Consider the following 23,054-nt stretch of genomic DNA (forward strand, 5'->3'; position numbering starts at 1 on the left):
CCAGACTGAGAAGCTGATAGTACTACTATAGAAATGAGCAATATAGTTCTAAGAAGATGGAAATGTCTGCAGCGCCTCCCCCTAAATGGTGTCACAGGCACTTAATTTCTTTTTTATTTATTAAATCTTCCAAATCCTTATACCTCTAATTTACTTTTCCTCTATTGTGTTCTAAAACTGAATAATATGCATAAATAGTGAGCATCAATGTCACTTTGTTTTCTTCATAACCTTCATGGAATGTTTATTAAAGTCAGGTGTTATAACTGCTAAACTGTGGAAAATTCTGAAAGAGATGGGAATACCAGACCACCTGACCTGCCTCTTGAGAAACCTGTATCCAGGTCAGGAAGCAACAGTTAGACCTGGACATGGAACAATAGACTGGTTCCAAATAGGAAAAAGAGTACGTCAAGGCTGTATATTGTCACCCTGCTTATTTAACTTATATGCAGAGGACATCATGAGAAACACTGGGCTGGAAGAAGCACAAGCTGGAATTAAGATTGCTGGGAGAAATAACAATAACCTCAGATATGCAGATGACACCCTCCTTATGGCAGAAAGTGAAGAGGAACTCAAAAGCCTCTTGATGAAAGTGAAAGTGGAGAGTGCAAAAGTTGGCTTAAAGCTCAACATTCAGAAAACGAAGATCATGGCATCTGGTCCCAGCACTTCATGGGAAATAGTTGGGGAAACAGTGGAAACAGTGTCAGACTTTATTTTGGGGGGCTCCAAAATCACTGCAGATGGTGATTGCAGCCATGAAATTAAAAGATGCTTACTCCTTGAAAGGAAAGTCATGACCAACCTAGATAGCACATTCAAAAGCAAAGATATTACTTTGCCAACAAAGGTCCGTCTAGTCAAGGCTATGGTTTTTCCTGTGGTCATGTATGGATATGAGAGTTGGACTGTGAAGAAAGCTTGAGTGCCATAGAATTGATGCTTTTGAACTGTGGTGTTGGAGAAGACTCTTGTGAGTTCCTTGGACTGCAAGGAGATCCAACCAGTCCATTCTGAAGGAGATCAGTCCTGGGTGTTCATTGGAAGGACTGATGCCAAAGCTGAAACTCCAATACTTTGGCCACCTCATGCGAAGAGTTGACTCATTGGAAAATACCCTGATGCTACTGGGGGCAGGAGGAGAAGGGAACAACAGAGGATGAGATGGCTGGATGGCATCACCGACTCGATGGACATGAGTTTGAGTGAACTCTGGGAATTGGTGATGCACAGGGAGGCCTGGTGTGCTGTGATTCACAGGGTGGCAAAGAGTTGGACACGACTGAGTGACTGAACTGAACTGAACTGATAATTGCTAAGGTTTTCAGTAAGCCTCCTTTTTAGCTGGTTAATGAAATTTCCTTCTATTTATGGAGTGCTAAGTATTTGTGTCTTTTTATCGTATCTAAATGTTGAACTTTATTGAAGGTTTTATTTTCTGTCTTTCAAGATAATTATGTGTTTTTTCTTTTAATCTTACAGTTTGTAAAATATATTGAGTAGGTTTTGGGTTTTTTAAAAATTATCCTTGAATTCCTGAAAATAATCTCATTTGGCCAAAATGTATTGTTCTTTTAAATCATTAATGGATTCTATGACTAACAATTTGTTTAAGATTTTATTATATATTCATAGATTGATATTTAATTTTCTTATATTTTCTTTATCTAGTTTCATATCTCCTTGTCTAGTTAACATGTCAAAGTTATGTTTCATTTGCAGAGGTCAGCTTCCTTTTATGTTTTCTGGACCCCACAATTATATGTTACAAATAGTATCCATTTCTTAAAGAGCTAGTTTACAACTTGTTATTCCCTCAGTCATGTCCGATTCTTTGAGACCCCTGCCAGACTCCACTGTCCATGGAATTCTCCAGATAAGAATACAAAGTGGCTAGCCATTCCTTTCTCCGGGGGATCTTCCCAACCCAGAGATTGAACCTGGGTCTCCTCCACCCAGGTGGAGGAAAACTCTGCCATTTGAACCACCAACGAAGCCCAAAATTTTGTTGATTTATTCTTATTTTCTAATTTTAGATAAATTTTAATAATTTAGAGTTTTGTCCACTTCATCTCAATTTTAAATCCATGAATAAGGAGAAGAAGGTGAGCAAACTTTAGGGACCCAGAAGTGTAGAATTTGATCTGTGCCACTGGCTGATGTTTTACCATAAATAAGTGGTAATAGCCAGATGAAGGAATGAAATGCCCTTGTGTAGGTTATAATTCCAGTAGTTGACTTTATAGAAAATTTCCACCAAATTTATTGTAAACATTTTTCTCCAGGGTGACTGAACTATCCTTCTTAGATATTTTAAAAGATATTGATGGAAAATAAGATTTACATTGGCAACATTTTGAGAACAGCTGTTTTGCATGAAGCACTAGTTCTCAAAATGTGGTCCGCACTCCCTGGTGGAGCACAGAGAGTCAGGCAAAGTATTCTTGGTAATACTAAGATGTTATTTACCTTTTTAAATTCTGTTAACATTTTCATTAATCATGAGAAAACAACAATGAGTAAAACTTCTTCTCCTTTAGCAGAATCAAGGCAGTGGTGACAAACAGTATTAATAGCCACTTAATCTTCACTGCCATATACATGTAGTGTGTTTTTTTTTTTAACTGTTTATTGAAGCAATAACTAGTATTGACATTATTAAACCTTCATTTTTCAATATCAACTTCCCTGGTAGCTCAGCTGGTAAAGAATCCGCCTGCAATGCAGGAGATCCTGGTTCAATTCCTGGTCAGGAAGATCTGCTAGAAAAGGGATAGGCTACCCACTGCAGTTTTCCTGGGCTTCCCTGGTGGCTCAGATCGTAATGAATCTGCCTGCAATGTGGGAGACTTAGGTTTGATCCCTGGGATGGGAAGATCACCTGGAGAAGGGAAAGGCTACCCAATCCAGTATTCTGGGCTGGAGATTCCATGGACTTTATAGTCCACGGGGTTGCAAAGAGTCAGAAACGACTGAGTGACTTTCAAGGCAATGATGACAAACAGTATTAATAGCCATTTTATTCTTCACTGCCATACACGTGTAGTTAAAAATCTGCCTATTGAAGCAGTAACTAGTACTGATGTTATTAAATCTTTATTTTTCAATACATATATTTCTAATAGTTCATGTGAAAAAAGTGGGAAGAATGCATAAAGCACATCTGTAGTACACTGAATGCTGATGGTGGGCAGTGTTGAAGAAAAGCCAGTGTTCAGTAGTTTCATTTGAGAGCTGAACTCTCCACCTTTCCATGGCATACCATTTTTACTCATATGATTGACAAACTATGGTTTTTCAGACCTGGATATTTGGCAGTATTTGTTGCAAGTGATAAAATTTGACTTTTAACCAAAAATTAGCACTTTGAAAAATTTGTATCCACTGTGATGAGCTTAACTACTGTCCAGTAATTAAAAAACTTTGCTCATGTTGGCAGTGGTCATTGTGAGACATTCATATGTGTTCAGCAGTTAAGTTCATTTTCATGTTATGTTTCCCAAGGTCACTTCTCTGTTTGCTTTGATAGTTCTCTAGTTGCTGCCCCCAGGCCCTCAAAGTGTTAAAGCCATGTGGTATATGCTGCTCAAAATTGCTTAGACCCCAACAGAAAATGGGGGCTTCCCAGGTGGCTCAGTGGTAATGAGTCCGCATGCCACTGCAGGAGATGTGGAAGACTCAGGTTTGATCCCTGGGTTGGAAAGATCCCTTGGAGGAGAAAATGGCAACCCACTCCAGTGTTCTTGCCTGGGAAACTCTATGGACAGAGGAGTCTGGAAGGCTGCTGTCCATAGGGTCGCAGAGAGTCAGGCACGACTGAGCACACGCACTCACAGACAGAAAACAGTTTTCAGTTCTTTACTTATACAGGTCCCTCTTTTCTAGAACCCATACCAGTGTCTAGAGAGCTAGACAGGGATGGATTTGAGCTAGCAGTCAACAACCACACTGTATTCAAATTAGCTCAAAGACTAGGATTTTGTTAATAGGTTCATTAACCGTGTTTGACATCTTCTTTCAGCATAAATTCTCTGAAAGAAATCACCTCAGCTGTCCTATAAATATATCACCATTGGGTAGCCTCCAGTTCTTCTTTCAAGTTTAGATCTATATAAACACAGCTTTATTTCTTCCCTTGGTCTCCTAACATCTCTTGCTAAAGGACTTCTGTTTGGGTTGCCATATTAGTTATCCATTCATACTTAATACTTGGTATTAAAAAAAGAATTTTTATAAGCTGATGGCGCTCATGCACTGTCGCAGCCGTGAAGAGAGACCCCACGTCCAAGGTAAGAGAAACCCAAGTAAGACAGTAGGCACTGAGAGAGGGGATCGGAGGGCAGACAGACTGAAACTACAATCACAGACAACTAGCCAATTGAAACTAAGCCATGACATGTGGGGCCACCCAAGATTGCCAGGTCATGGTGGAGAGGTTTGACAGAATGTGGTCCACTGGAGAAGGGAATGGCAAACCACTTCAGTATTCTTGCTTTGAGAACCCCATGAACAGTATGAAAAGGCAAAAAGAAGGACACTGAAAGATGAACTCCCCATGTCGGTAGGTGCCCAATATGCTACTGGAGATCAGTGGAGAAATAACTCCAGAAAGAATGAAGGGATGGAGGCAAAGCAAAAACAACACCCAGTTGTGAATGGGACTAGTCATGGAAGAAGGGTTCGATGCTGTAAAGAGCAATATTGCATAGGAACCTGGAATGTTAGGTCCACGAATCAAGGCAAATTGGAAGTGGTCAAACAGGAGATGATAAGAGTGAGCATCGACATTCTAGGAATCAGTGAACTAAGATGGACTGAAATGGGTGAATTTAACTCAGATGACCATTATATCTACTACTGTAGGCAAGAATCCCTTAGAAAAATGGAGTAGCCATCATAGTCAACAAAGGATTCTGAAATGCAGTACTTGGATGCAATCTCAAAAATGACAGAATGATCTCTGTTCATTTCCAAGGCAAACCATTCAACATCACAGTAATCCAAGTCTATGCCCTGACCGGTAACACTGAAGAAGCTGAAGTTGAACAGTTCTATAAAGACCTACAAGACCTTCTAGAACTAACACCCAAAAAAGATGTCCTTTTCATTAGAAGGGACTGGAATGCAAAAATAGGATGTCAAGAAACACCTGGAGTAACAGGCAAATTTGGCCTTGGAGTACAGAATGAAGCAGGGCAAAGGTTAATAGAGTTCTGCCAAGAGAACGCACTGGTCATAACAAACACCCTCTTCCAACAACACAAGAGAAGACTCTACACGTGGACATCACCAGATGGTCGACACCAAAATCAGATTGATTATATTCTTTGCAGCCAAAGATGGACAAGCTCTATACAGTCAGAAAAAACAAGACTGGGAGCTGACTGTGGCTCAGATCATGAACTCCTTATTGCCAAATTCAGACTGAAATTGAAGAAAGTGGAGAAAACCACTAGACCATTCAGGTATGACCTAAATCAGATCCCTTATGACTATACAGTGGAAGTGAGAAATAGATTTAAGAGACTAGATCTGATAGACAGAGTGCCTGATGAACTATGGGTGGAAGTTTGTGACATTGTATAGGAGACAGGAATCAAGACCATCCCAAAGAAAAAGAAATGCAATAAAGCAAAATGGCTGTCTGGGGAGGCCTTAGAAATAGCTGTGAAAAGAAGGGACGCAAAAGAGAAAAGGAAAGATATACCCATTTGAATGCAGAGTTCCAAAGAATAGCAAGGAGAGATAAGAAAGCCTTCCTCAGTGATCAATACAAAGAAATAGAGGAAAACAATAGAATGGGAAAGACTATAGAGATCTCTTCAAGAAAATTAGAGATACCAAGGGAACATTTCTTGCAAAGATGGGCTCAATAAAGGACAGAAATGGTATGGACCTAACAGAAGCAGAAGATATTAAGGAAAGGTGACAAGAATACACAGAAGAACTGTACAAAAAAGATCTTCACAACCCAGATAATCACGATGGTGTGATCACTCACCTACAGCCAGACATCCTGGAATGTGAAGTCAAGTGGGCCTTAGGAAGCATCACTGTGAACAAAGCTAGTGGAGGTAATGGAATACCAGTTGAGCTATTTCAAATCCTGAAAGATGATGCTGTGAAAGTGCTGCACTCAATATGACAGCAAATTTGGAAAACTCAGCAGTGGCCACAGAACTGGAAAAGGTCAGTTTTCATTCCAATCCCAAAGAAAGGCAATGCCAAAGAGTGCTCACACTACTGTACAATTGTACTCATCTCACACGCTAGTAAAGTAATGCTCAAAATTCTCCAAGCCAGACTTCAGCAATACCTGAATCATGAACTTCCAGATGTTCCAGCTGGTTTTAGAAAAGGCAGAGGAACCAGAGATCAAATTGCCAACGTTTGCTGGATCATTGAAAAAGCAAGAGAGTTCCAGAAGAACATCTACTTCTGCTTTATTGACTACCCCAAAGCATTTGACTGTGTGGATCACAATAAACTGTGGAAAATTCTGAAAGAGGTGGGAATACCAGACCACCTGACCTGCCTCTTGAGAAACCTGTATGCAGGTCAGAAAGCAACAGCTAGAACTGGACATAGAACAACAGACTGGTTCCAAATAGGAAAAGGAGTACATCAAGGCTGTATATTGTCACCCTGTTTATTTAACTTATATTCAGAGTACATCATGAGAGACTCTGGGCTGGAGGAAGCACAGCTGGAATCAAGATTGCCGGGAGAAATATCAATAACCTCAGATATGCAGATGACACCACCCTTATGGCAGAAACCAAAGAAGAACTAAAGAGCCTCTTTTGAAAGTGAAAGAGGAGAGTGAAAAAGTTGGCTTAAAACTCAACATTCAGAAAACTAAGATCATGGCATCTGGTCCCATCACTTCATGGAAAATAGATATGGAAACAGTGGCTGGCTTTATTTTTCTTGGCTCCAAAATCACTGCAGATGGTGACTGCAGCCATGAAATTAAAAGATGCTTACTCCTTGGAAGGAATGTTATGACCAACCTAGACAGCATATTCAGAAGCAGAGACCTTACTTTGCCAACAAAGGTCCATCTAGTCAAGGCTATGGTTTTTCCAGTGGTCACATATGGATGTGAGAGTTGGACTATAAAGAAAGCTGAGCGCCAAAGAATTGATGTTTTTGAACTGTCGTGTTGGAGAAGACCCTTGAAAGTACCTTGGACTGCAAGGAGATCCAACCAGTCCATCCTAAAGGAGATCAGTCCTGGGTGTTCATTGGAAGAACTGATGCTGAACCTGAAACTCCAATATTTTGGCCACCTGATACAAAGAGCTGACTCATTTGGAAAGACCCTGATGCTGGGAAATATTGAGGGCAGGAGGAGAAGGGGACGATAGAGAATGAGATGGTTGGATGGCATGACCGACTCAATGGACATGGGTTTGGGTGAACTCTGGGAGTTGGTGATGGACAGGGAGGCCTGGTGTGCTGTGATTCATGGGGTCTCAAAGAGTCGGACACTACTGAGTGACTGAACTGAGGTGCCAAGACTTGTTGATTTGATTTCAGTGAACACTTGTGACTGTGATTTTTGGTGCCAGGTACAGTATTTGATTGTAAAATGCAGGTTTGAATAGAATATGGTGCTTTTTAGGATATCACCATTAATTAATAAGACACATACACACATAAGTGTACTAGAACTTGACTAGTACTGCTGTTGAGGCACATGCAGCATTGCATGGAAACACAGAAGAGGGAAGAATTGTTTTCTGGGGAGTGTCTGTAAAAAAAGATTTTGAGCTCAGCCTTAAATGATAGAAAGTATTTCTTAAAGTCAGAGGAAAAAGAAGTGATTTACAAGAAGAGAGAATAGCAAATTTGGAAGTGGGAAAGCAGAAAAAGGTATTTTTAGAAACTGCACAAAAATCTGCATAGTGTTTATATGGAGTGTTCATGGAGGGGACACCAAGACTTGAGAGCTAGTTTGGAGTTGGGTTTTAAAGGATTTAAAGGGACTTTTTGTTTTTTAAAGAGGAAAGACTAAATGATCTTTTTATTCTTTTTAGAAAATATTGCAAAATTGTGGTATGAAGAGGCAATTAAAAATTATGCAGCTAAAAATATAGGGGAAAGATATAGAAGATTATACACATATGTCAGGACAGTTAAATTGGTAAAAAATGTAATGAGTTTTTAAAATTTTGAGGTTTTAATGTCCATGGTAAAAGTTTCTTTTTAACTCTTTGAAATATGTGTAGGTTCAGTTGTGAATTATGAATTACAGATTCACAGAGAAATCCTGTATACCCTTCAAACAGTCTACTTTATTCAGATTTTAACAGTTGCACACACTTGTGTTTGTGTATATTTAGTTCTATGCAGTCTTTTCACGTGTGTGGATTCATATGAGCAAACCACAATCAGATACATAACAGTTCCGTCACAGGAATCCTTTGTGCTACCTAATGAACCTTTTTTGACATCTTAAGAAGCTTAGACTGTTTGTTTTTAATTAAAGTGTAGTTGCTTTTGGCTGGTCAGGTGGCAGTAGTGGTAAAGAACCTTCCTGCCAGTGCAGGAGGCTAAGAGACGTGGGTTCCATCTCTTGTGTTGAGAAGATCCCCTAGAGGGAGGGCGTGGCAACCTACTCCAGTATTCTTGCCAAGAGAATCCCATGAACAGAGGAACCTGGCAGGCTACAGTCCATAGGGTCACAAAGAATTGGACTTAATGTTTGTTTCATGTGTACAACATAGCGATTCAGTATTTTTACAGATTATATTTATTTAAAGTTATAACCATATAATGGCTGTTTTTATCTGTGCTGTACAATGTATCCTTGTTGCGTATATATGTTATGCATAGTGGTACCTCTTACTCCCATAGTCCTGTCTTTCCCCCTTTCCTTCTCCCCACTGGTAACTACTGAATTTGTTCTCTATATCTGTGAATATGGTTTTCTTTTGTTATATACATTGATTTGTTTTATTTTTTAGATTCTACAGGTAAGTGATAGCATAGGGTATTTGCCTTTCTCTGTCAAATACTTATTCCACTAAGGTTAATACTCTGAAGGTTTGTTCATGTTGTTGCAAATAGAGCTTAGACTGTATTGTGTCCCCCCGAGTGTGATCTTCAGATCACCTGTAATAGAATCACCTAGTATGCTTGTTAAATACACAGAGTCCTACCTTAGAAACATTGAATTAGATTTTCTGGAACTGTGACCTACATTTAAATAAACTCCCTAGGTGCTTCTAAAGTGCTTCTTAAACTGTACTTATGAGGATATGACTTTGAGGTGATATTCAAAAAGTAAAAAGAAACATGAAATGTTTTTACAGTATATTTTTAACAGCATATTAAAATTTTGATTTCAACATGAAATAAATATGAACACTATTAAGATATTTAACATTCCTATTTTTCTATATGGTATTCAAAATCCCGTGTATGTTTTACATCTACTGTGCATGTCAGTTTAGATTAGCCACATTTCGAGTGCTTAATAACACGTCTAACAAGTGGCTACCATACAGGGTAGACAGAGCAAACAGCCAGCACAAAGGCCCTAAGGAAGATTCATGTAGAGATAGCATTTGACATTCAGAAGTTGAAATTATTGGTCTAGAGCTTTGGAAAAAAAAATCAAACTAGATATATAGATTTAAAAATCATTGCCATAAAAGAGTTGTCACACAGTATAATTCTCAGATTTTCAGTGAAAACTTATTAGAATCACCAGTAGGGCTTTTTCTAATTGCATGATCCCACTGCAAGAGGGTGTGGAACCGCCTGGAGGAAGGGGAGAAATGGGGAGGTGTGGATGGATCTCAGGGAGAGGGAGAGCATAGGCAGGTATGGAGTTTCTCCTTTGTTGATTCTGATAGCCCCTCCCTACAAGCCCCACTCCTGGTTGGGAACTACTGGTGGTTTAAAGGGAGTTGAGTATAGATGCCAATAAGACAATTGAGAGATGGATGGAGTGCGAGTGAAGCTAAGTAAAGGAGGAGGAGGAAGAGGTCAGGGTATTTGCAAATTCCAATGTTATTGATGATCATTGAGGACGGACTTTAAATGGAGTGTTCATCTGGGCCAAGATGGGTTCTGAAGATGCCAGTGAAGACTGAACTGCTGCCTAGCACTTGAAGGTCAGAGCTAGATTGGCTTCAAGAGTGGCATGCTGTGCCCTTCCGGGCAGAGTTCCTCAAATCCTTCCTTTAAATTTGGCTAAAGTCCATCTATATTCCCTCTCTGGTCCTTTCAGCTGTTATTAGTACATTTTAGTTAATTGTTCGTGTATTAACACAGCCTGTCCTCATCCTGGCCACATTAGAGGATCACCTGGGGAACTTTTTAATAAAATGTACCTGTTCCTAACTCCCTCTCCATCTCAGAAAAAGTCAAAATTGCTATGAGTGGAACTTGGCCTGGACATCATTATTTTTTAAAACTTAAGTGATTCTAATGAGCCAGGGTTGAAAGCTGTTGATGTAGAAAGCATAGTGAAGTCTGTGACAGAAAATAAGTTTTGCTCATCATTGTGCCTCCAGAGTTTGACTCATTGTGTGGCATATGGTTGGTTAGCTCTCAGTAAATGTTTGTTAAATAAATGAAATACTAAAGAGCTAGCAAATGAGGAACTGTGGCCAAGGAACTAGGCAGGCCCTAGTGTACAGCTTAATAAATTAACAGTTCCTTTTTTAATGATGATTAGTTACCAGGCAGATTCTTAAATACACTGCAATTTGGAATCCTTATTAGTGTGAAACTTTCCTCAAACTCATCTAAATCTCAGTACTGACATAAAATCTCAGGTATAAAAATAGGCTAAAAAATGTTAGGGTTATTATCTAAGTCTTTTTGTTTGATTGCACATACCACAAGATGTAATATTGTTCTACTGAATACAGTATACAAGAAAAATTATTGCATTTAGGATACAGGATTTTTCCCATTAATTTGAAGCAATTACTTCCAGTTTTCACAGAAATAACTATAACTCAGTAAATCCTATTATATTTAAAATTTAATAAACATCCTATTTATAAGAATAAAATTATTTGTTATGACCCTTTTAACCATAGTAACTTTAATTAACTCTTTGGCAGTTGCCTTTTACAACTTCTAGTGAAGACAGATGGAAAGAAATAAAATGTTTTGCAAAAGTAAGCTGGTAGTCACTAATATACTGCATGATTATCATGGATATAGTTTATAGAGCACCCATAGCCTAATAGTAGTAGGTACCTCAATAAATGATAATTCTTTCTGGTACACATGTAGCTGATGCTGTTCAAAGGGTTTAGAAAATCAGGTTTAATCTGACATGGTTTAACATTCTAAAAATGCATTAATTTTTCCACAGATGAAGAGAAGCAAAGAATTGGTAACTAAAAATCATAATCAAGAAGACATAAGTATTCTTCGTTGTTGGAAATGTAGAAAATGTATAGCAAGTTCTGGTTGTTTCATGGAATATCTTGAGAATCAAGTGACTAAGGTGAGTACTGCTAACTGTACCATGTTCAAATGATTTCCTAGTATAGGAATGCTGGGGACACGTCTACACATGGACCCATATCCCTTCCATACCTGACGGCTTTTACCTTATTTTACCTTATCCACGGAAAACAATTCAGAGTGGCATTCAAAAGGCATCCAACCTTCCACAGTTACCATCATTTTACCTCCAGCTACTAACAATAATGTGACCTTAAAGTTTTTTTTTTCAATATAAATTTATTTATTTTAATTGGAGGTTAATTACTTTACAATGTTGTATTGGTTTTGCCATACATCAACATGAATCTGCCACAGGTATACACGTGTTCCCCATCCCGATCCGCCCTCCCTCCACCCTCCCTGTACCATCCCTTTGGGTCGTCCCAGTGCACCAGCCCCAAGCAACCAGTATCATGCATCGAACTTGGACTGGCTATTCGTTTCATATATGATGTTATACATGTTTCAATGCCATTCTCCCAAATCATCCCACCCTCTCCCTCTCCCACAGAGTCCAAAAGACTGTTCTATACATCTGTGTCTCTTTTGCTGTCTCGCATACAGGGTTATCGTTACCATCTTTCTCAATTCCATATATATGAGTTAGTATACTGTATTGGTGTTTTTCTTTCTGGCTTACTTCACTCTGTATAATAGGCTCCAGTTTCATCCACCTCATTAGAACTGATTCAAATGTATTCTTTTTAATGGCTGAGTAATACTCCATTGTGTATATGTACCACAGCTTTCTTATCCATTCATCTGCTGATGGACATCTAGGTTGCTTCCATGTCCTGGCTATTATAAACAGTGCTGCAGTGAACACTGGGGTACACGTGTCTCTTTCCCTTCTGGTTTCCTCAGTGTGTATGCCCAGCAGTGGGATTGCTGGATCATAAGGCAGTTCTATTTCCAGTTTTTTAAGGAATCTCCACATTGTTCTCCATAGTGGCTGTACTAGCTAGTTTGCATTCCCACCAACAGTGTAAGAGGGTTCCCTTTTCTCCACACCCTCTCCAGCATTTATTGCTTGTAGACTTTGGATCTCAGCCATTCTGACTTGCGTGAAATGGTACCTCATTGTGGTTTTGATTTGCATTTCTCTGATAATGAGTGATGTTGAGCATCTTTTCATGTGTTTGTTAGCCATGTGTGTGTCTTCTTTGGAGAAATGTCTATTTAGTTCTTTGGCCCATTTTTTGATTGGGTGATTTATTTTTCTGGAATTGAGCTGTAGGAGTTGCTTGTATATTTTTGAGATTAGTTGTTTGTCAGTTGCTTCATTTGCTAGTATTTTCTCCCATTCTGAAGGCTGTCTTTTCATCTTGCTTATAGTTTTCTTTGTTGTGCAGAAGCTTTTAAGTTTAATTAGGTCCCATTTGTTTATTTTTGCTTTTATTTCCAATATTCTGGGAGGTGGGTCATAGAGGATCCTGCTGTGATGTATGTCAGAGAGTGTTTTACCTATGTTCTCCTCTAGGAGTTTTATAGTTTCTGGTCTTACATTTAGATCTTTAATCCATTTTGAGTTTATTTTTGTGTATGATGTTATAAAGTGTTCTAGTTTCATTCTTTTACAAGTGGTTGACCAGATTTCCCAGCACCACTTGTTAAAGAGATTGTCTTTAATCCATTGTATATTCTTGCCTCCTTTGTCAAAGATAAGGTGTCCATAGGTGCATGGATTTATCTCTGGGCTTTCTATTTTGTTCCATTTATCAATATTTCTGTCTTTGTGCCACTACCATACTGTCTTGATGACTGTGGCTTTGTAGTAGAGCCTGAAGTCAGGCAGATTGATTCCTCCAGTTCCATTCTTCTTTCTCAAGATAGCTTTGGCTATTCGAGGTTTTTTGTATTTCCATAGAAATTGTGAAGTTATTGGTTCTAGCTCTGTGAAAAATACCATTGGTAGCTTAATAGGGATTGCATTGAATCTATAGATTGCTTTGGGTAGTATACTCATTTTCACTATATTGATTCTTCCAATCCATGAACATGGTATATTTCTCCATCTATTAGTGTCCTCTTTGATTTCTTTCACCAGTATTTTATAGTTTTCTATATATAGGTCTTTAGTTTCTTTAGGTAGATATATTCCTAAGTATTTTATTCTTTTCGTTGCAATGGTGAATGGGATTGTTTCCTTAATTTCTCTTTCTATTTTCTCATTATCAGTGTATAGGAATGCAAGGGATTTCTGTGTGTTGATTTTATATCTTGCAACTTTACTATATTCACTGATTAGTTTTAGTAATTTTCTGGTGGAATCTTTAGGGTTTTCTATGTAGAGGATCATGTCATCTGCAAACAGTGAGAGTTTTACTTCTTCTTTTCCAATTTGGATTCCTTTTATTTCTTTTTCTTCTCTGATTGCAGTGGCCAAAACTTCCAAAACTATGTTGAATAGTAGTGGTGAAAGTGGGCACCCTTGTCTTATTCCTGACTTTAGGGGAAATGCTTTCAATTTTTCACCATTTAGGATAATGTTTGCTGTGGGTTTGTCATATATAGCTTTTATTATGTCGAGGTATGTTCCTGACCTTAAAGTTTTAAGTGCAGTATCACAGACCTAAGTTGAAGATAATAGTCCATGGTGTTTTTTTTTTTAATCCCTACTGTGAGTGAACCTTAGTCATCACCACACAATTAAATTTAAAAAAAAAGTATAAAATGTTTTTATATGTATATTATATATATATATTTATATATGTGTGTATATATATATATATTAAACATATATTGTTGTTGATTTTGTTGTTATTTAGTCACTCAGTCATGTCTGACTCTCTTGCATCCCCTTGGACTGTAGCCTGCCTGGCTCTTTTGTCCATGGGATTTCCCAGTCAAGAATACTGAAGTGGGTTACCATTTCCTTCTCCAGGGAATCTTTTCCACCCAGGGATGGAAGTTGTGTCTCTGTGTCTCCTGCTTTGGCAAGTGGATTCTTTACCACTGCGCCACCTGTGAAGCCCCAATATATATTAGACATATATTGTATGTACACCTGTATGTTTATATAGGTGTATATATTATACAGTCAAAGGAGAAGACTCTTGAGAGTCCCTTGGACTGCAAGGAGATCCAGCCAGTCAATTGTAAAGGAAATCAGTCCTGAATATTCATTGGAAGGACTGATGCTGAAGCTGAAACTCTAATACTTTGGCCACCTGATGTGAAGAACTTACTCATCGGAAAAGATCCTGATGCTGGGCAAGATTGAAGGCAGGAAGAAATGGGGACAACAGAGGATGACATGATTGGATAGCATCACCAACTAGATGGACATGAGTTTGAGCAACCTCTGGGAGTTGGTGATGGACAGGAAAGCCTGGAGTGCTGCAGTCCATGGGGTTGCAAAGAGTCAGAGAGGACTGAGCAACTGAACTGAACTGATCACATGTGAATACATATGAATATACTGAGAGCAATATGCAAGAGGAAATATCAAAGAAGTCCATACTAGATAGTTACCCGTGGACTTTACAGGGAAGTCTCAGTTTAGCAGAGAGTGGTTATAATTACCTGTCATTGTTTTCCCCTTCTTTGAGTGACTGTTTTGTTTTCTTTTTTGCCTCATTTGATCATGATTATTTCCTATCCACTCTCACAGATTAGCCAACTTGAACTGGTAATAGTGAAAGACTTTGGTGGCATGCTTACTGCATGTCAGATACTTTTAAAAAACTGAAAACATTTTAATTGGAATAAAAGTTTTCATGGTGAGTATTTATTGGGTATAGTATAGCTTGATAAATTTTTTCAGCCCTGCTATTAATCAGATCAAGATGTATGATGTTTTCATCACCCCAGAAATCTATCTTGTCTGTTTTCAGGCAATGTTCACCCCCTCACATGGAAACCACTGTATTAATGTCTATCACTGCCGACTGCTTTTGCCTGTTCCTGACCTTCATTCAGAAGAAATCACATACTCTTTTGTACCTGACTTATTTTGCTCAGCATAATGTTTTAGAGGTTCATTTATGTTTTATACGTAGTGGTTTGCTTCCTTTTTCCTGAGTAGTATGCCATTAATGAATATACCACAGTTTATCAGTTTTTTATGCTGATAGATATAGTTTTCATTTTGGGGTTATGAATTAAACTGCTATCAGTATTCTTATAAAAAGACTCTGTGTTTGTGTTTTGTTACTTCTTTTTGATATATATATATAGGAATGATGAGGGAATTATACAGTAGGTGTATTTTAAAGTTTTTAGAAACTGCTTGTAGTTTTCCAAAGAAAATGTTCATTTCCAACAGAAATGATGAGAATTCTAGTTGCTCAATATCTTTCTCTACATGTGGTATTTTCAGACTTTGTAATTTTGGACATTGTGGTAGATATAGTGGTATATCATTATGTGTTTAATTTGATTTTCCCTAGTGAAAATGATGTCCAATACATTTTTTGATGCTTATTGTTTAGTTCAGTTCAGTTCAGTTGCTCAGTCATGTCTGACTCTTTACGACCCCATGGACTGCAGCATACGAGGTTTCCCTGTCCACCACCAACTCCCAGAGCTTCCTCAAACTCATGTCCATCTAGTTGGTGATACCATCCAACTATCTCATCTTCTGTGGTTCCCTTCTCCTCTTGCCTTCAATCTTTCCCAGCATCATGGTCTTTTCCAATGAGTCAGTTCTTCGCATCATGTGGCCAAGGTACTGGAGTTTCAGCTTCAGCATCAGTCCTTCCAGTGAATATTCAGGACTGATTTCCTTTACAATTGACTGGTTGGATCTCCTTGCACTCCAAGGGATTCTCAAGAGTCTTCTCCAACACCACAGTTCAAAACCATCAGTTATTTGGTGCTTAGCTTTCTTTATAGTGCAGCTGTCACATCTATACATGACTACTGGAAAACCCATAGCTTTGACTAGATGGACCTTTGTCAGCTAAGTAATGTCTCTGCTTTTTACTATGCTGTCTAGGTTGGTCATAGCTTTTCTTCTAAGGAGCAAATGTCTTTTAATTTCATGGCTGCAGTCATCATCTGCAGTGATTCTTGAGCCCCAAAAAATAAAGTCTCTCTCACTGTTTCCACTGTTTCTCTGTCTATTTGCCATGAAGTGATGGGACCAGATGCCATGATCTTAGTTTTCTGAATGTTGAGTTTTAAGCCAACTTTTTCACTCTCCTCTTTCACTTCATCAAGAGGCTCTTTAGTTCTTCTCCACTTTCTGCCATCAGTTCAGTTCAGTTCAGTTCAGTCGCTCAGTCGTGTCCGACTCTTTGTGACCCCATGAATCACAGCACGCCAGGCCTCCCTGTCCATCACCAACTCCCGGAATTCACCCAGACTCACGTCCATAGAGTCAGTGATGCCATCCAGCCATCTCATCCTCTGTCGTCCCCTTCTCCTCCTGCCCCCAATCCCTCCCAGCATCAGAGTCTTTTCCAATGAGTCAACTCTTCACATGAGGTGGCCAAAGTACTGGAGTTTCAGCTTTAGCATCATTCCTTCCAAAGAAATCCCAGGACTGATCTCCTTCTGAATGGACTGGTTGGATCTCCTTGCAGTCCAAGGGACTCTCAAGAGTCTTCTCCAACACCACAGTTCAAAAGCATCAATTCTTCAGCGCTCAGCCTTCTTCACAGTCCAACTCTCACATCCATACATGACCACAGGAGAAACCATAGCCTTGACTAGACGAACCTTTGTTGGCAAAGTAATGTCTCTGCTTTTGAATATGCTATCTAGGTTGGTCATAACTTTCCTTCCAAGGAGTAAGCGTCTTTTAATTTCATGGCTGCAGCACCATCTGCAGTGATTTTGGAGCCCAGAAAAATAAAGTCTGACACTGTTTCCACTGTTTCCCCATCTATTTCCCATGAAGTGATGGGGCCGGATGCCATGATCTTCATTTTCTGAATGTTGAGCTTTAAGCCAACTTTTTCACTCTCCACTTTCACTTTCATCAAGAGACTTTTTAGTTCCTCTTCACTTTCTGCCATAAGGGTGGTGTCATCTGCATATCTGAGATATGCAGTTATTGATATTTCTCCTGGCAAACTTGATTCCAGCTTGTGCTTCATCCAGCCTGGCATTTCACATGATGTACTCTGAAGCATGTGAAATAAGCAGATGACAATATATAGCCTTGACGTACTCTTTTCCCAATTTGGAACCAGTCCATTTTTGCATGTCTGGTTCTAACTGTTGCTTCCTGACCTGCATGCAGATTTCTCAGAAGGCAGGTAAGATGGTCTGGTATTCGCATCTCTTGAATAAAAAATTTTTTCCACAGTTTGCTTTGATCCACGCAGTCAAAGGCTTTGATGTAGTCAATAAAGCAGAAGTAAATGTTTTTGTGGAACTCTCTTGCTTTTTTGATGATCCAATGGCTGTTGGCAATTTGATCTCTGATTCCTCTGCCTTTTCTAAATCCAGCTTGAACATCTGGAAATTCATGGTTCATGTTCTTTTGAAGCCTGGCTTGGAGAATTTTGAGCATTACTTTGCTAGTGTGTGAGATGAGTGCAATTGTGTGGTAGTTTGAGCATTCTTTGGCATTGCCTTTCTTTGGGATTGGAATGAAAACTGACCCTTTCCATTCCTGTGGCCACTGCTGAGTTTTCCAAATGCTGGCATATTGAGTGCAGCACTTTCACAGCATCATCTTTTAGGATTTAAAATAGCTCAACTGGAATTCCATCACCTCCACTAGCTTTGTTTGTAGTAATGGTTCCTAAAACCCATTTGAATTTGCATTCCAGGAGGTCTGGCTCTAGGTGAGTGATCACACCATTGTGGTTATCTGGGTCATGAGGATCTTTTTTGTATAGTTCTCCTGTGTATTCCTGCCACCTCTTCTTAATCTTCTGCTTATTGGTTAAACATTGTTTTAAGTGTTATATAATATTCATTCCTGATAATATAAAGATAGAAAGATTGTCTTGAAGGAAATAAACTATCGTCTCCTTTTTATAGATAAGGAAACTGAGCCACAGAAGATTAAATATATTGAATCTGATTGTACTGTTACTAAGCAGTGCAGTTAAAATTGAATCTGACTGTGAGAGTTCTGACGCCCACACTCTTTTTTGTGCCTTTGCTCCTCCCTCAGGGTATCATGAGCAAGAGAAATTCAAACACTGCACTAGGGTATAGAGGGATAGGTTGTGGAAGAGAGTGATACAGAATTGAAAAATCTTTCTGGTTCTCTAGGAGGTTTTATATTATATGCACATAAAACATACATATTTTAAACCTATTAAAAGGCTGTCTCAGGAATAATTCAATATCACTGTTAACTCCAGGGAGAAGGAGGAATGTGTAAATAGAGGGGGATCCTGAGAGGGTTTTTAAAGTAGTGGTAATGTACTCATTAAACTGGGTAGTGGGTGTATGTATTGGTGTTTGTGTCTCTTTAAAGATTTCTTTAAACTATACAAACATCTTTTGCATTAGGACACATATATTTGGTGTAAATATTAAAGAGGAACATAGAAGGATCTGTTTTAATTAAAGGAAACAATAAAATAAAATATTGGAGTCTAAAAGTAATTTATAAGATGCTGGGCTGAAAGAGGGGCTTCCCTGGTGGCTCACATGGTAAAGAATCTGCCAGTAGTGGGGGAGACCTGGGTTGGATCCCTGGGTCAGGAAGATCCCCTGGAGAAGGGAATGGCTATCCACGCCAGGATTCTTGCCTGGAGAATTCCATGGACAGTGGAGCCTGGCGGGCTATGGTCCATGGGATCACAAAGAGTCAGACATGACTGAGCACTCATATTTTTACTTCATGCTGAAGGAATGCTAAATTTATCACCTATCCAATTATCTTAATTTATTACCTATTAACAGTATAATTTAAAATATATCTATGTATAAAATAAGTGTTTTGCTTGTTTCTGAAAGTGGTGGTTTTTTTTTTGGTCTACTTTCTGTAGATGAAATCACAATGTAGGTAGGCATTCTGCTGGAAATTGCTGCTTTTAGTAATATCAGCCTGTAGTATAGCTCATTTTCCCCTTCTATATAGTATTCTAGTGTATTAATATATCACAATTTGTAATGCATTCTGCCACTGAGTTCTATCTAGCTGTTGTGCTCTGACAAGCTGTGCTGCTATGAGTCTTCTTGTCCGTATCTTGGTAAACATGGGCAGGGGTCTGCACTGGAAGTGGATCATGCATCACAGGACATGTGCATCTTCACCTTTACTGGGCGATGCTAAGTTGTTTTCAAGTGTCAGTCTGTGAGTAGTGGTTAAACATTGCTGTGATTCCACATCTTTTCCAACATTTAACATCTTCTCATTGTTTAAGTCTCTATGTGTTTCCTGCGAAATGTCTTTTTTTTCCCCTTTTCTGTTTTTCTGTTGTGCAGTGTTGATTTGGGGGAGCTCTTTACATATTCTGAATACTAATTTTTGTTATTGTACTGCAGACATCTTTTACTAGTTTATGTAACTTTTATTTCACTCTTTGTGGTATCTTTTGATAAACAGAATTTTTGATATAAGGTAGATGGATTTATTAGTCATCTCCTTTATGTTCTATACTTTTTTTCTTAAAAAATTCTTCAGTACCCTGAGGGAAAGTTTTTCTTTTTTTCCCCTTTCCTCCTACTGAATAACAAAATTGAAACAGACAAGCTTTTTCTTTTGTTTTTCTGAACAACAGGTTTATTTCTCATTCACCCTTATGCTGATGTTATAACCCTGCTTTTTGTAGGAGTTCCCCCTTAGAGTCTCCCAACCCTGAGCAAAGCCTGGACTTTGTCTCCTTTCTTCATCATCCCACGCAGGTATGAAATGGCCCTCAGAAGGACATAGAGGATCAGGACACTGAGGAAATAGCATTCACTGAGGAACTGTTGGTTCTAGGACCACAGTTGTTTAGCCCTGACCAGTGCCAGAAAATGAAAGCCTCACACTTGGCTCTCAGTGCCCACAGAACTAGGAATGAACTGCAGACCAACCAAATACCTTCAGAGTTAACCTTGTTAAAAGAAATAGCAGAAATATTCTCATGACTTCTTTTTTCATAATATTGATCCATGTATGATTGGTGGAAGCTGGGTCATACGTGGAACTTGAACTGTAAGAGAATCTGGGACATTTGAACTTTAGTTTTCCAGCCACTGGCATGTAATAAGGCATGTGACTGGGAATTTAGAATGGAATTCTGAGACAGTCTACAATGTTCACAGGTACAAAAAGGAGCTTCTTCTCTACCTTCAGGCTTGAGATACCTGCAATGTGGGCAAGAACCAAAACAGAAAGCAAAATAACAATGAAAACCCTAAAAGCAGAACATAACAAAGTTGACCGCCATTTGTGAAGTCTGATGGGGTGGGGTTTCCGGGTAGAGATGGTGTCCTCAGTTGTAATTTCTTAGCTTTGACACAGTTTTGGACAAGTTTCTGTGGCCTAAAAGACATTTAAATAGAGAGATCTAGGAGGCTGCTGGTTCTATGGATATGGGATTCAGAACAGACATCTGAACTAAAAATGTGGTTTTGGGAGTCATCAGCATTTAAATGGTGAGTGAAAGTAGATGAGATCACTATGCAGAGTGTGCATGGAAAGAGAAAGGAAGGAGCCTAGGAACATTTAAGGGATGGACAGAAAAAAAAAAATTACAAAATAGGAAGAAAAGAATAGTGAGAAATACAGGAGTGAAAATCAAGATACAGTGTTAAGGAAGTCAAGCAATGAATGTCTTCCAGAAGGAAGTATTGGTTAGTAGTATTGAATGCTATAGGGAGATGTAGAAGACCAGATACTGCTTAATGTGCAAGTTGTATACTACATAATTCTAGAAGGTGCTAGTCTGTGAAAGGTGCCCCCAGATTTGTACAAAAATGTACAAACTGTATGGCCAAATGTAGAGATTCTGAATGAGAATTTAAAGTGTGCTTTGGTTTTAGCAAAGAGGAGATCATTGGTCAGTATTCTTTGTAGTTGTGAGTTCTAAACCCTAAAGTGACTGTATCTGGAGACGGGTCTTTAGGAGGTTATTAAGGTTACATGAGGTCATAAGGATGGGGCCTTAATCCAGTAAGACTGTGGCTTATAAGAGAAAGAGATTTCTCTCTTTCTCTTTCCATGTGATGACACAGAAAGAAGGCAGCTATCTACAAACTAAAAGGAGAGTTCCTACCAGTACCAAAGCATGCTGGAGCTTTGATCTTCAGCTTCTAGCCTCCAGGATTGTGAGGAATACATGTCTGTTGTCTAAGCCACCCAGTCTGTGGTATTTTGTTATGCCAGTTCAAACCAACTGAGACATGATGGGCCCTGTAACAGGCTCAGGAAATTCAACAAAGAGCAGAAGAGAAATGTTCTTTCCTTTTGAAGCTTTCAGGATAGTGTTCAATCATAAATATTAAATTATTAGCTGCATACGTGGGAAAAAAGGAATCATATATGGGGCCATGAAGGTAGGACGTGCACAGGGGATTGTTGTAAGGCAAAGGCTTTCCTGAGGAAGTGACTTTTGTGGAGATATGGTAGATGAGTAACCCAGGTAGTGCCAGACAGAGGACATTCCGAGCTTTGGGACCAGCATATTCAAAGGCCCTGTGGTAGAAAGAATATATCTCCATGAAACTAGAAGATTTCTATGATTGAAGTGCAGGGATCAAGAGGGAATTTGACCAGATTTGAGGCTAGAAAGATGGATGTTGATTAGATCATTTCTGTTTTTTTAAGACAAATCAAGGACTGATCATTTTCCTGAAAAAGCTGGAAAGTCAATGAAAAGGAGTGACATGACCATTGAATTCTTAAAAATCATTTTGGCAATTATGAAAGAGTGAAATTAGAAAGTTAGCAAGAATATATGCAGAGGATGGTCTGCCTTTAAGGCTTTTGATTTCTTCTTATTCATTCAGACCTTTTGAGTAAAAAAAAAAAAAAAAATCACTCTTGAAGTACTTTCTCAAAGTGCAAATAGGAAAACCAGGCAGTCCAGCTTTTTATTATCTGACCTTTTTACTATAATGTTTATAGCTGCAGTATTTAAATAATATAGTTGGCTCACTTTTAATGTATTGGCTAGGGGAATGTTATTACTAATGTTGCAAATGTGTTAAAGTGTTAAACATCTTTCAAAATAGCATGTAATAATATTACATTAATTTAACTGCCAAGAAATTATTCATCAGCAATCAGAAACGCAATGATAGAAGAGGATACAGACATACCCAAATCAGTCAAAAGGATTCCAAAAAATATTCAAATGTAAATTGATGATGCAGTATATTGTTAAAGTATGCTGAAAGATTTGTCTGCTCTGGGAGATACAGGAGATTCAGAGTCTGATTAATTCTTGATTTTGATAGAAAAATCGACATCAGTAGGATACTACTAAATGTGTAAATAAAAATATTTCTTTTCAAATTAGCATAACAACACTGCATATTAGTTCTCCCCTCTGCTTTGGCCCTAAAAAGTTTCAGAGCCAAAATTGTGTTATAGCTCTAGAAAGTATATGAGACCTTGAAACATGGTTTTTGTAAACTACCATCATTCCTGGTTCTATTTTACTTTTTCTGTCCTTTTTCCTTAATTTGGATCCAAATTAAAAAATTGAAACAAAATAGCATAC

General features: G+C 38.5%; 1 protein-coding gene across 16 annotated transcripts in view; it reads left to right on the top strand.

The window, feature by feature from the left end:
* Window positions 1-23,054, top strand: part of RNF180 (ring finger protein 180) — a 305,462-nt gene that overhangs the window by 49,195 nt on the left and 233,213 nt on the right. For 14 of the 16 annotated variants that reach the window (XM_086361912.1, XM_086361917.1, XM_086361916.1 and 11 more), the window contains exon 2: window positions 11,351-11,485. In XM_086361912.1, coding sequence (XP_086218038.1) covers window positions 11,351-11,485 — 135 coding nt within the window. Of the gene's footprint in view, window positions 1-11,348; window positions 11,486-14,371; window positions 15,210-23,054 lie in introns of those variants that run through there. The other 2 variants (XM_086361918.1, XM_086361919.1) reach the window with 1 other exon arrangement.

The sequence above is a fragment of the Bos grunniens genome, chromosome 20 (genome assembly GCF_055505025.1).
Source record: "Bos grunniens cultivar Pamir isolate PY7600 chromosome 20, Bosgru_T2T1.0, whole genome shotgun sequence".
NCBI classification, from domain to species: domain Eukaryota; kingdom Metazoa; phylum Chordata; class Mammalia; order Artiodactyla; family Bovidae; genus Bos; species Bos grunniens.